At 56.2% G+C, this 13,140-nt stretch overlaps 1 protein-coding gene across 1 annotated transcript in view; it reads left to right on the top strand.

The window, feature by feature from the left end:
- PCSK6 (proprotein convertase subtilisin/kexin type 6) overlaps positions 1 to 13,140 on the top strand; it is a 37,323-nt gene that overhangs the window by 16,353 nt on the left and 7,830 nt on the right. The window contains 9 exon segments of the mRNA XM_050903374.1: positions 693 to 865; positions 4,773 to 4,985; positions 6,451 to 6,551; positions 8,166 to 8,269; positions 8,801 to 8,918; positions 9,990 to 10,178; positions 10,422 to 10,483; positions 10,486 to 10,557; positions 12,581 to 12,760. Of these exon segments, the coding sequence (XP_050759331.1) occupies positions 693 to 865; positions 4,773 to 4,985; positions 6,451 to 6,551; positions 8,166 to 8,269; positions 8,801 to 8,918; positions 9,990 to 10,178; positions 10,422 to 10,483; positions 10,486 to 10,557; positions 12,581 to 12,760 (1,212 nt within the window).

The raw sequence follows: 13,140 nt of genomic DNA, 5'->3' as shown, positions 1-13,140 counted from the left end.
CCCGTCCCGCCGTGGCTGGTGGGTTCTGCCTGCGGACCGCCCTGGCCAGTGCCTGCCAGCATTCCCGGCTGGAAGTGAGGTTATCCCAGGTGGCATCGTCGTCCCATCATGGGTTGGGGTCCTGGCTCTGATTTTGGCCGTGCAAACTGCAGCCTGGGGCTTCTCCTGGGGCTTCTCCCCCTCCCGGGCATCGGTGGCATCAGTTGGGCAGCGGCGGGGTTCGGGGACGGTCACAGTCGTCCCCATGAGTGGGGAAAGACTTCATCCCACTGGTGTGCCTGAAGCCGGGGGGGCTGTGAGCGTTCAGGAAACACCGGTATCTTCCAGCTGGAGAAATGAGTTAGCTAATTAATTAAAAGGCGGGGGGGGAAGGGTTTTTAGCAGGGGGATTTTGCCGCCGGGGAGTGCAGCACCGCTCCCACCGCCCGATCCCCGCCGATGGAGGGGAAGCAAATTTTAACACCCCCTTCCGCATCACTTGCCGTGAAGCCAGCAACACGGAAAACTTTCCAAAATAGCTCCCCAGCATCCCGCTGCCGGGCTCGTTCGCGTGCGGGGCCGCGGGTTGAAGCTATTCCAGGCGCGTCTGAGCTGTGCGGTTTCCGCCGCCGTTAACAAAGCCCTTTGATTGCAATCCTCGCACTTTCATCCAAGCCATTAAGCCCTAATGTCTGATGTTTTTGTGCTTTTAGGCATTCGTATGTTAGATGGCGATGTAACAGATGTTGTTGAAGCGAAGTCGCTTGGCATCAGACCCGATTACATTGACATTTACAGCGCGAGCTGGGGGCCAGATGATGATGGGAAGACAGTTGATGGACCTGGTCTATTGGCCAAACAGGCTTTTGAGCATGGCATTAAAAAGGTGTGGATCCCGCAGCGCCCAGACGCACTTGCCCTCCTCCTCCTGCCCCACGGGGAACGCGTGCCGGGGCTATGGCCGGCCCGGGGTCCGGCGCGGGGATGGGCGGCTCGGCCCCGCCGAGGCGATGCCAACGCTAGGGCTGGGACGGGAACGGGGGGGGGGGAGCGAATCATCTCTAATTTTTCCTAGTTTTCCCCGGCGTCCCTAAGAGCTCCGGTGGATTTTGCGGCTGAGGGCGGTGACAGCGGGAGGTGCCTGGCGATGGCGCGGCCCCGGTGGGACCCCTCGGCACGGCCGGCCCCGGCGGGAGCATCCGGCAGCGCCGGCGGCCGGGCAGAGCTCCGGCAGAGCAGGCAGGCCCCAGGTTGAGTTGCGAAGCTCTGCCGGGCTGAGAAACCCAAAGCGATTCTTGGGGGGGGTGACTTTGCACCTCAAAATGTCCCCATGGGTGCCGGTGCGGAGGGAAGCGGCCGTCCCCCCAACATCTCCATCCCCCCTGCTTCACCCTCCCCAGGCCCCCGACATCCTCTCTGGGGGGTCTCCATCACGTTAAGCATTTCCCTGGTTTTCCACCCGGAATGAGCGGCTGTGTCATGGCTGGGGGGGGACGCAGGTGCCGCCACAGGATCCGGCCACAGGGGCACAGGAAAAATTCCGATTATTGTCCCTGAAGTCCTCCAGTGAGAGGGTTCAGCTGGCGTCACATGTGATTGACAGCTGTCAATCCCCGCTGGGGATGCCCTGGCCTTCCCGCACCCCATCTCTTTTTGGGCGCTTTTAAAAAATGCCCAATATTGGCTAAAAGCATCGGGAAAAAGACCTTTCTTGGCAGCTCGGCAGGTGCCGTGGGTAAGTGTCGCGGCGGCTCGGGGCTCTGCAGCGGGTGTCCCCCGGGTGTTTCGGCTAATTTGGGGTTGGGGTTTTGCCACCGGTAGCCCCAGGCTGGGCTTTGAAACCCCCCCAGCTTTGCTCCCTGCCTCCACTCCTGCCTCTGCTGCCTCTTCTCGCAGCGTGATGGGATTTGGGGCGGCCGCAGGCCGGGGCGATGCAGCCTGCCTCTTATCTAAAAATAGGGTGGAGTGTTTTTCCCACTATTTACTTGATTTCCTGCCGGGGCGGTGAGCCTGCCGAGGAATCCATTGAAGTGCCGGGGAGTTCACGCCGTGTAAATATGGGGGAACAAGCTGCTTTTTAGACCTTATTTTTCCATGCGGGAGCAAATGGGCGGCAGCAGGGTACTTGCCCGGCACAGCTCTGCTGTTTCAGGATGCTTGCTTCTGTCTCCCAGGGGACATCAGTTCCTCCACTGCCACCAGTGTTTGCGGCACCCACTATCCCACACGCATAGCTCTTAATTGCTGACTTCTCCTTAAATAACGAGGAAAGCTGCAAGCAGATAGTTAGCCGCCACCTCTAGCCCAAGCAAACAGCTGTAATCGAGTTATAAATCCTTAAAATTGAGTTTTTAATGGAAACATTAAAATAACCTTTGTCTATTAGCGATAGGACTCTGCTGGGCTAATTTATCATCTTGTTTCTCGCTCCTCCAACCACACCTTATTAGTTCCCGAGCTAACGAGGGGATATTTATCCTGGGCTCTCATGGAGTGCCATTTGGGAAACACCCAAGCCCCGGCAGCGCTGTGGAAGCGGGGAGATGCTGTGCATCCTGCATCCGACCGATGCGCTGCTGGAGTGAGCTGGATCATCCCCAGCCTTGGTCAGGGATTCCTTGGTTTAAATGATGCCCAGATCCAGGTTTTATAGCGGCCAGGAGCTCCTTGCCGGGATGGCGTTGGCTTAGGAGGATGGCAAATAAAGAAGTTGGGTGTTTCGGGTCTGCTCACGGAAATCTTGGTAGTTGCTTGTTTGAGAGCAAAGGGAAAGCGTGTTTTTTTCCAATCGGAGGGAATTGCAATACATGGCGAGCGCTCGCTCTGCCGGCAAGCACTGTCAGGTGTTAGGTGTGCATTGCTGTAGTGTCATTTATGTGCCCGTTTGTGTCCTCGTGCAACCGTGCTGGCTCCGAACCCACTTTCCTCCAGCGCAGCCCTGCCCAGGCATCCCGGGGATGTGGGTTTGGATCAGGACCGAGCAGCCTTTCTCAGCACCTGCAGCTGCCACGCTCGGGGTGCGGGATGCAAGGGAGATCTGGGCTCCCCATCTACTGATCCCAATCAAAATCATTGCTACGCCTCCGCACGCTTTTGGCAATTGGTGCCTGGTTTTATTCCTCCAATTAGTGATTTGGGAAAGCCTGGGTTGCATGCAGCAGGGCTGGTCCTTGGAGTCAGGTGGATTTTAGTGTTGGAGAGCCGGACGGTCGCTGCCTGTGCCGAGCACGTGGGCTGGGATGCCGCCGCCTCAGAGATCCAGGAAACCCTGGGAAGTGGGACTGGAGATGCCAGCAGCAGACTTGGTGGGCTGGCGAGCTGGGTCGAGCTCTCCGTGACGCGGGGCAGGGGAACAATTCCCTTTGCAATTGCACTTTTTCTTGCAGAGTTCCAGACAGCTCTATTAAATCTTTGCTAGGGAAATACCCACCCAGTTTGGCTGGGAGGCAGCCCAGATAATGAAAACTTTCATAAAGTAAGGAAAGAGCCTGACTTAGCCTGTGTATCCAGAGGCAGGGTCAGCTCAGAGAGCCTCTGCCCCAGGAGGAGGGCGAGACAGGTAATAAACCATCCCTCTCCCCCCGGCGCTTAAAACCCACAATAAATCCCAGTGAATTCCTCTGGAGCAACGCTGCTTTTTTATTATTATTATTATTATTATTATTATTTTTTGTGGAGGAAGCCGCCGCAGAGCAGTGGGAGGGAGGTAAACACCAGATCTGCCCAGGCTAGCGCCGAAATCTCTCCGTGGCAGGAGGAGCCGCGGGGAGGATGGGGCTTCGCCGCCGCCGCCGCCACCGTGTGCTTCCATCGCCTGCCAAGCCCGGCAGCGTGCCGCCCTCCCCGGAGAGCCCTGCCTTACGGGGCAGGGAAGCGAACCAGCCACTTCATTTCCTGCCCCGAACCCCCTTGGGTCCCCAAAAATCCTCCCTCGGGACCGCGGCACCCTGTTTGTGAACCCCCATGGTTGGGTAATTCCTGGGGGTGCGGGTACCCCGGGTGCCCTGGCAGCAGTTTGGATGGAGGACGGAGCGGTTCACCCCCGTGCCGTCGGCTTCGTTAGGGGCCCCTCGTTGGCACCGTGGTCGCCGCTGCCGGGCGGGATTTTCCCCCGGCTCCAGGGAGGTCCGGGTGGCTGGCGCACCCCTCCCGCCCCCCCAATTCCTGGTGGGCTCCCGCAGCTGTACCCGGTGGGGATGGCTCCATCAGATGTTGCTGCCAAGCGATGGGGAGGGGAGAAAAGGCTGGGATTAAAAAATAAAAAACAAACAGAAGGAACCTAAAAAATAGGGCAGGGGAAGGTTTCTGGTGGTTTGGGTGGGTTCGCGAGGGGCTTTGCAGGCTGGGGCTCAGGAGACCTGGGTTTCGGGGAGTTCCCTGCCGGTTCCTCCTGCAGGGCCATTCCTGCACCCCAGAAAGCGCCGTGCCGGGTGTTACCGCCTGGTCCAGGGGCTCTGAGCACCCCGGATGTTTTCCCCCAGGAGAGCCCGCGGAAGATGCCAAAATCCCCATTGCCAGAGGCTCTCCCATCCTCGCGGGGAGTCACTGCCTGTAAAACTGGGGCTGGCCAAGCCGAGGGGCATGTTTGTCGGGGCTGATCCAGGGGGCTGAGAGCTGGGCAGGATGGGACCCATCCTTCCACCCTCACCAAACCCTACATCCGGACCCAAAAATCAGGCTTACCGATGGCATCCCAGTACCGGGGAGGGCTGTGCCCTCCTCCCCGTGCCGAGATGCCCTCTCATCCTGGACAGACGCCTCCTCTCACCCCCCCATCCCCTCTCTGCCCGCAGGGCCGCAGGGGCTTGGGGTCCATTTTCGTCTGGGCGTCAGGAAACGGCGGCAGAGAGGGTGACTACTGCTCCTGCGACGGCTACACCAACAGCATCTACACCATCTCCATCAGCAGCACCACCGAGAACGGCTACAAGCCCTGGTACCTGGAGGAGTGTGCCTCCACCCTCGCCACCACCTACAGCAGCGGGGCTTTTTACGAGCGGAAAATAGTAAGTTTTACCCCGACATCGAGTGGGGTAGCATCCCCTGGATGTTTTCTGCGTGGCTGGGCTGGATGATGGCTCGGTTGTAAGAGCCGGGCTTTGCCCTTAGCCCTGCGGTGGGGTTTTGCTTGTGCTTTTTTATGGTGGGGCCAAAATTGCTCTGGTCCTTGGGAAGAGCTCAGAGATGTGGCGTTTTCCCTGGTAAATGGGTGAAAGGGCTGGAGGTTTGCAAAAATACCCGTGCAAATATTTACCTGTCCCCCAAAGTGCTTGCTCGCTGTCCTGTGCTTATAAAAAGGGAATTTTGAGGATTTTTAGTGTGAGACAGAGAAAAAAGAGGGAGGATGGAGGTGTTTGGCAGGGATGCGGCAACCCCAAATGGGGAGCAGAGACTTTTTGGAGCCCAGGAATTGCCTGAAAGCGTGTGCACGTGTGGATCAGCCCGGTTTTCCCTGCCACCCAGGCTGTATTTGCCCTGTCCCAAGAGCTGCCGTGGTCTCATCACAGCAAGGCCTTTCATTACCGATGTCCCCGTGCATCATCCGAACCTCGGGCAGTAAAACATCCCCCACCGGCACAGCGCCTTACCCGAGCTGGGAGGGAGTTTTCCACCCAAATTAGTTTTTTGACAAAAAATGTGGTTTTTTTACAAGTCTATTTTTTTTTTTTAAATTCAAGAGTGATTTGTTTGGCCCCTAAAAGATTAATTTCCAGAATCCAAGTGCCTCGTTGGGGCCATTTTCATGGCACTAAGGAGTATTTCCATGGCTGAGGCCAGTACCAGCCCAGGGCTGTTGGAGCATCACTGGGCAAAAAAAGCAGCTTCCAGGGGCACCTTGGGGAGAAACTGGGTGGCATGTGTCCCCCCCCGCTTCCAAAAATTACCAGATTAACTCAAAACCCAGGAGCCTTTTAAAAATGTAACCAACGAAGCATCTCTTTGCCCACCTCCTCTCTCCAAGCTTTTGGTACCCAAGCATCGTGCTCTGCCCTGAAACAAAAAAGCTAGAAATGGCTTTTTTTTTTTTGCTTTTTTTCCCCCTGAAAATTCTTGCCTGACACCAGGAACTGGAACTTTTAAGGAAAGGGTTTAATATGGCACAGCTCAACATGCACCCGTGGGTGCGTACCGATGCCAGCCCTGCCCTGCTCACACCACTCCAGCCACAGCTTTTCCTCCAGCTGACCCACAGCAAAATTGCCTTTTTTTCCCCCCTTTCAAATAGTTTTTGCACCTTTGAGCAAAGGAAAATGTAAGCAGGGATGTTTTCTCATGCGCCAAAAGTATCTGCAGCCCATTTTTTGGGGCTCAGAGCACCCCGATAGCGTGGGAGCCATGGCAGGGGTTGGGTACCTGCAGGCTCTGCTCCCCGCTGGCAGCATCCTAAGCAAACCTGGGGTGCTCGATGGGGTAGCACCCGCGCCGGGAGCATCTCCGGCAGTGCAGGGGCTGCAGCTCCTCTCTCCGCAGGTCACCACGGACCTCCGGCACCGCTGCACGGACGGCCACACCGGCACCTCCGTGTCCGCCCCCATGGTCGCAGGCATCATCGCCTTGGCTTTGGAGGCAAAGTAAGTGTAACCTTGCCGCCGGCTTGCGGGGGAAATGTTTCCACATTTAGTACCTGGCGAGCAAAACCAGAAAGAGAAAAGGTGGTTTTTTTTTTTTCCTCTGGAGCCACTCGAAATGGGGCAAAGGTTTTCTAAATTGCTCCTTTTTGGCAAGGTTTGATACAGTGTTGTTGTTTTGCATCTAATCTTCCTGCAGGTGTTTTATTGAGCTAATTCTTCACTTGTTGCCATCTGTTGAAAAGTTGGGGTTGGTGAGATAAGTCAGGCTTTTCATTTGGTGCACTGAAACCGCTGACAGCTGGCTCCAACAGGAGTTTTATAAATACTTCCTGGAAAAAAAATGTCAGAAAACATCACGGAAAATGGAAAATGTCTGTAGAAGTGATGGTTTTCAGCAAGTGTTTCATTTCTGGGGGGAAAGGACTACTTTTGCATAATGTCAAAAACCCACATGGCGTGACCAGCGGCGACATGCTCCCCGGTTCAAGCGAGCTGCTCTTTGCCTCTTGTCCCCATCGTGGTCCCATCCCGGTCCCATCGTGGTCCCCCAGTCCGGGAGCAGCCCCCATGGGGGGCCAGGTTCACGCCTTGGGCATCCTCGTGTTGCTCCATAGAGCATCTTCTCATGAGCTTCTCACTATTTTTATTATTTTTATGGGGTGGAAATAAAAATAAGGCTAGGAATAAGCCGCAGGGCAGCACTGCGCTCGCATCCGGGGACGGCAATCGCAGCGTGTCGGCTCCAGTCCCTCTCCTCTGGTTTAATCCCAGTGCCCAGGTCGGGTGAGCATGTTCCCAGAGATGCTGTTTTCATTACAAATATATTAAGAGCTTTAGATGTAATTTTTGAATTGTTTAGCTGAGGCATAAAACGCAACATTAAGTACCAGAGCTTGGTGCTCAGGCACTCCATTATCACGAGAAGGAATAAATTGAATTTCTTTTCTTAAATGTTGCTTGAGAGCGATATAAATCCCAACTCGAGATGCTGAAGAACCGACTGTAAGAAAAACATGGAAAATTCTTCAGCAATATCCCTGGGCTGGGGTCTTGCGGGGGGCTCAAAAGCACACAGCGCTCAGTGTCCAGCACCCTGAACACACAAACCTCACGCAAACCCAGCCTAGGGGGGGTTTGGAAACACTTGGGGTTTCATTTTTCTGTTAAATGAACAACCTAGGGTTTTTTCCAGCAATTTTTGCTGTTATTCCTATAAAGGGAAGGTTCGCTCAGCATCGTGTATCAGCAAGATGCCGAGCGCGATACCCTGCCTCAGAATGTGCTTCATTTCCAATCTTCTACAAGAAAATGGGGAAAACCTTCCTGATTTGCTCCAGTTGTACCCGGAGCCTGAGAGCTAAATACCCTTGGCCAGGAATAAATCCTGCCATGCCCGTGGGCATGTGGCATCCTTCCCTGGGACACCCCGCTCTTCTGGGGCACCCAAAGTGATGGCCAACCTCCAGGCAGGGCGTCAGCATTTAAATCATTGATTTGTGCTCTTTTGGAGCAGGAAAGAGGGTTTTTGGGTTTTTTTAACCCAATGGCGGTCCCTGCTGCTGCTGGGAAGACTGGGAGCAGCAGAGCCATCCCATGAACCACGTGTTGTTGCAGCCCCCTGCTCACCTGGAGAGACGTCCAGCATCTGCTGGTCAAAACCTCGCGGCCGGTCCACCTGCGAGCGGCCGACTGGAAGACCAACGGCGCGGGGCATAAAGGTGAGGGGCCGCAGGGGCGGAGGCGGTGTGGTGAAAATGGCCATGAAAGGGAAAATAAAGGTCTCCAGAGCTTCACTCGTGGGAGTGTTCACCCTGGATGTCCGCTCTCAGCTGGCTTGAGTGCTCCTACCATTGGGCTGTTGAGCGGAGAGAGGAAAAGGCAGTAATTCGTGGGGTGAGATGCTTGGAAGCTTTGCTTGGTGGAGGCTTGGAAGCTTTGCTTGGTGGAAGCTTGGAAGCCTTGCTTGGTGGAGGTTTGGAAGCCTTGCTTGGTGGAGGCTCTCCTGAGCTGCAGCATTGACTGCTCATTTCCGTGGGCTGCTCCCGGCAATGGGTTTTCCATGGTGCCAACGCAGATTTGGGGTGTAACTCGGGCAGGATGATGAGCTCCATGTGTCGGAGCACCTCATATCCAACAGGATCAACTCCACACCTTCCCCGATGGGCAGAGGATGCTCTAGCAAGCTCCAAGGAGGAGCTGCTGGCCCCTGCTTGGAAGGCAGTGGGTTTCTGAGTCTTCTCTCTTTCCAGTTAGCCATCTATATGGCTTCGGTCTGGTGGATGCAGACGCTATTGTGGTGGAAGCCAAGAAGTGGAAGGCAGTCCCTCCCCAGCACGTCTGTGTGGGAAGCCTGGACAGGGTGCCCAAGTGAGTGTCGGGGGGTGGGGGGGCTCTCCCGGGGCACACGGCCGCTTGGAAGGAGCTTTGGTGGAGCCGGCTCTTGTGATGCAAAGGCTCAGCCACTGTCCCAGCATTTGGAAAGGGAAATTAGGAGCTGGGGTGGCCGGGACAAGCCCATGTGCAGGCGAGGTGATGTTCATGGATTTTACGGTCAGAGCGACCCGCACCATTGCCCCAAGGTCTGTTTATTGACCCAGAAGCGCCCACCCGGGATCTGTGCCTATGGCTCAGCTCGGAGCAGGTCCCATGGGGGCTCTCCAGGACCAGCTTTGACAGAGGGTGATTTATTTTTGCCCTTTCCGTGCTTTTGCTTCCCAGGTGGGTGATCAGCAGGGAATTTTTGAGGGCTGACGGTGAGAGACCAAAACCAACTTGCCCGCCGGGTCCTACATGAGCGGTGATATGTTGGGCTCTCCTCCCTCTTCCACCAAGCACCTCGTCTTGATGGAAGACACCAAAAACTGGTGCTTTGTTGCAAGGGTTCCCAAATTTCCAGTGCCTGGGGTCGCTTTGAATTTGGCTTCAGGTTCAAACCAGCTTAGGTTCACATCTCATCCTTGGTAGGTCTGTCCCTGCTAGGTTAAAGGGTGGGATCAGGGGTCTGACCAAATGGACCCTCCTGGTTTACTGCTGCCTGGCTGTAGAGCAAGTTGAGTTGTTGATCAGAAAAGCAGTTCCTTCGGAAAGGCTCGCGTATGCAAAGCAGGAATGAATTTGGAGCCAAGTGTGTTCATGAAACTATTTATCTGATACAGACGCTAATTACAACCCAAAGAGGAATGTTGTGCTGATAATTATAATAAAGCAGCGCCCTTGCAGCCCATAAGGCATAGATCTTAGAGGCACTTCAAACCCATCTCGTTACCATCAAGCAATTCAGCAAATTCCCGTGCTAGGACACTGTGTTGCAATGGAGGATGAGATAATTTTTGCCGTGAAGCAGTAGGAGAGCGGGTTCAAATCTAACTGGGTGTCCATGCTGCTGGGAACCAGGGAGCACTGCCCTCCCCAACATGATGCTCTGCCCATCCCCGGCAGGTACATCCGTGCGGACCACACGCTGCGCGCCAGCACCCTCAGCAGCGCCTGCGCTGAGCACCGCGACCAGCACGTGCTCTACTTGGAGCACGTCGTGGTGCGGCTCAGCATCTCGCACCCGCGCCGGGGCGACCTCCAGATCAGCCTCGTCTCTCCGGCGGGGACCAGGTCGCAGCTCCTCGCCAGGAGGTAAGAGCGGCAGGAGCCAGCACGCGTCCGGGCTGGGCAGCATCCTTGTTTAGGGGGTTGCTGCAAGTTTGCTCGGGTTTTTTGGGAAGGCGGGGGGTGTGCTCGGGTCTCAGCTGCAGGAGGGCTCTGTGCAAGGGTGGGTGCATGCAAGGATCCCTAAAATCCTTAATTACCTATCTACCTTTTCCGATTAAATAAGACATTCAAAGTCACGCTTCTAGATGCACAGCATTACCGTTGCAGGGTGTTCGACCACTCCAATGAGGGGTTCAAGGGCTGGGAGTTCATGACCGTCCACTGCTGGGGGAGCGGTCGGCGGGGGAGTGGACCCTGGAGATCCACGACACGCCATCCCAAGTGCGCAACCCCGCCGTGCAAGGTAAGGGTCCTCCAGCACCCATGTCCCCCAGCACCCGCCGGTCCCCCTCGCCCCCAAAGCTCTTTGCAGGCTGCTTCGCTTGGCTGTAACCTTTGCTGCGAGTTTTATGGTCTTTAACAAAACTGTATTGCCCAAATTTTTCAAAAATAGGAATAAAACTTCAGCCCTGAGCGCAGGAGGCTGCCGGTCTGGCTGAGCCGGGAGCGGGTTTTCTCCCACCAGCAAACTCATTGCAACCGAGAGCCAGGTTTCCAAAATTAAACCGTAATGAGTCAAAACGAGGAAACCCGAGAGCTGTAATTGTTGTTTGTTTGTTTTGCTTCACTGCTGGGACATCTGGCGCGTGGGCTGGTTGTGCAACGGCACAAGGGGACGATGCCCCTCGGGCTGCGGACGGACGGACATCCTCCTCGGGCTGCCACCGCGCTGGCGGGGGGTGGCTGGGCTCAGCTTGGCCCCCTGCGTGTCCCCAACCCCGCTGTGTGTTGTCCCCCCCCCCGTCCCCGGCTTGGCCTCCTGCTGCCTGACCCCTTCCCGGCAAAGGAGCCGGGCTGGCGGGATCCGGCCCCACCGGGAAGGGGCAGCCGCCTTGCCGGCTGGTGGCAGCGGGACATGAAGCACCCTGCCTGGGGCTGGCGTGCGTTGCGGGGGTGTTAAAATCCACACGCTCATTGATAGGAAGCCAGGAGTATATTAAAAACCTCTCCCACGCAACTTTCTGGCGGGAGGCGCACGTGGGGGTTCATTGCGCAGAAAGTGTTTCTGTTTGCTGCCTTCACCCAAAATCTTTTGAACTCGGAGAGCAGCGGCGAAGCGCCCACGGAGCTGCTTTTCCCTCTGTATTTACAGTTTGCGGCGGGTGTTTCTGAGCCCCTCACGGGCATCAGGGCTCGGCTTTACCTGGCTTTGCAAAATGAAATGAAAACGAGCACGTTAAGTCACCCCCCCTCAAAGGGTCTGCACTGGGTTTGAAGCAAAGAGGGCAAAGCGGGAGGAAAAGAGGGACGATGCTCCCAGCCCGCGGCAGAAACAGGTATTAAATGTTAATTTAAGACCATTAAATTAAACCAATTAAATTGGTTAATTTAATACCAATTAAATACTATGGGTGTCCTGTCGCTGGCACTGCTGCATCCCCAGCATCAGCCCCATGCAGCCCGGGCTTTCCTCGCACGGGACATTTTAGATTTAAAGCAAATTTAATTCTTTCGGTGGAGGCGCATGGCTGAGCTCTTCCCCGGCTGATGCCGCCCGAGCTTGCCCCTTCGCAGGCTCGATGCCAGTGCTGCTCTCTTGCAGCAGGTAGGTCCTCTCAGCCCTTTCGGAGAGCCAAGGGATTTGGGTGTTGGAAATTTTAAGCCCTTCCTGGAAACGCAGGGATTAGTAGTTAAAGCCAAGCATGCCGCAGGCGTGAAGTGACTTGTGTTGATGGGGAATTGAAAGAAAAACAGTGCTGGAAAGAAGCAGCAGCATTTTTTGGACCCCCCCTCCCCAAAGCAGCCTGGGTTGGGGAGGACCCCGGCGTGGGTGCAAGGCCATGGGGGGTCCCCCGCCCCCGGGTGCAGCGCAGGCTCTGGTGGCCCCCGCGCTGTTTCAGGGGACACCGAGCTCAGACCTCTGACATGTCGGATAGGGGGGTGGCTGGAAAAACAGCAGCAAGAAATAATCCGGCCTGTGCTGGGCGGCTTTTATCAGACAGAAATAATCCTCCATTATGGAGCTTTTAAAGTTAATGGTTCTCTCCTCACATTGGGCATGAAGGCTATGGTGATGCTGTGGTTCATCAAACGAGTTATAGGATAAAAAATCCCTTGTAGGTGTCTTAAGTGGCTGCATTCATGTGGGCTGGGAGCTCAGGGGCTCATGAACGTTTCTGGGTATTCGTTATTTGCTTCTGCATTGCTGTTCCAGTGGTAAAGCCATGACGGTCCGATCCATTCTCCTCCCGCTTCCCCCAAAGCCGGGTCCCCCGGGGAGGAGCGGGACAGGGAGTGGGATGGGTGACATTGCACCTGCCCCACAGGGAAGCTGAAGGAGTGGAGCCTGCTTTTCTACGGGACGGCCGAGCACCCCTACACCACACTGGGAGGCCCCCAGTCCCGCGGGAAGGCGCTGGAGGTGCCAGCATCGGAGATGGAGCCATCGAGAGCCGCCTTCCTGCAGAGCCAGGTGGAAGTGGCAGAGGAGGAGGAGGAGTACGCAGGTAAGCGCCGGCCAAGCCGCCACGTTATCCCCCCCAAAGTACCCAGGAAAATGCAAACCTGGATAAACTGGGGGAGCCACGAGGCCTGATCCTACCCGGGGCCGAGGCGGGCTGGGAGGAGCGGTGCCTGTGGCCGGCGCGGGGCAGCAGGACGGCGAAATTAGAAGGTAGCAAAATGCCCCGTCCCAGCGCTCCCGCCACAAATTGGTGGTGCAGCCGTCTGAGGAGTAAAAAAAGCTCCTCTGCCCACCTTCCGCCCCAGCGTGGGCAGGGGTGGGCATCCCTGCCGGTCCCCGAGGAGCGGGTCCGGCCCCTCTTTCAAAGCTGCTCCTGCACCAGGGTGTTCAGCCGGAGGATGGCCGGGTGGGATTCATGCCGGG

The sequence above is a fragment of the Gymnogyps californianus genome, chromosome 11, assembly GCF_018139145.2.
Source record: "Gymnogyps californianus isolate 813 chromosome 11, ASM1813914v2, whole genome shotgun sequence".
In the NCBI taxonomy this organism is placed as follows: Eukaryota; Metazoa; Chordata; class Aves; order Accipitriformes; family Cathartidae; genus Gymnogyps; species Gymnogyps californianus.
The sequence above is the reverse complement of the archived record's forward strand: the minus strand, read 5'-3'. Positions and strand labels throughout refer to the sequence as shown.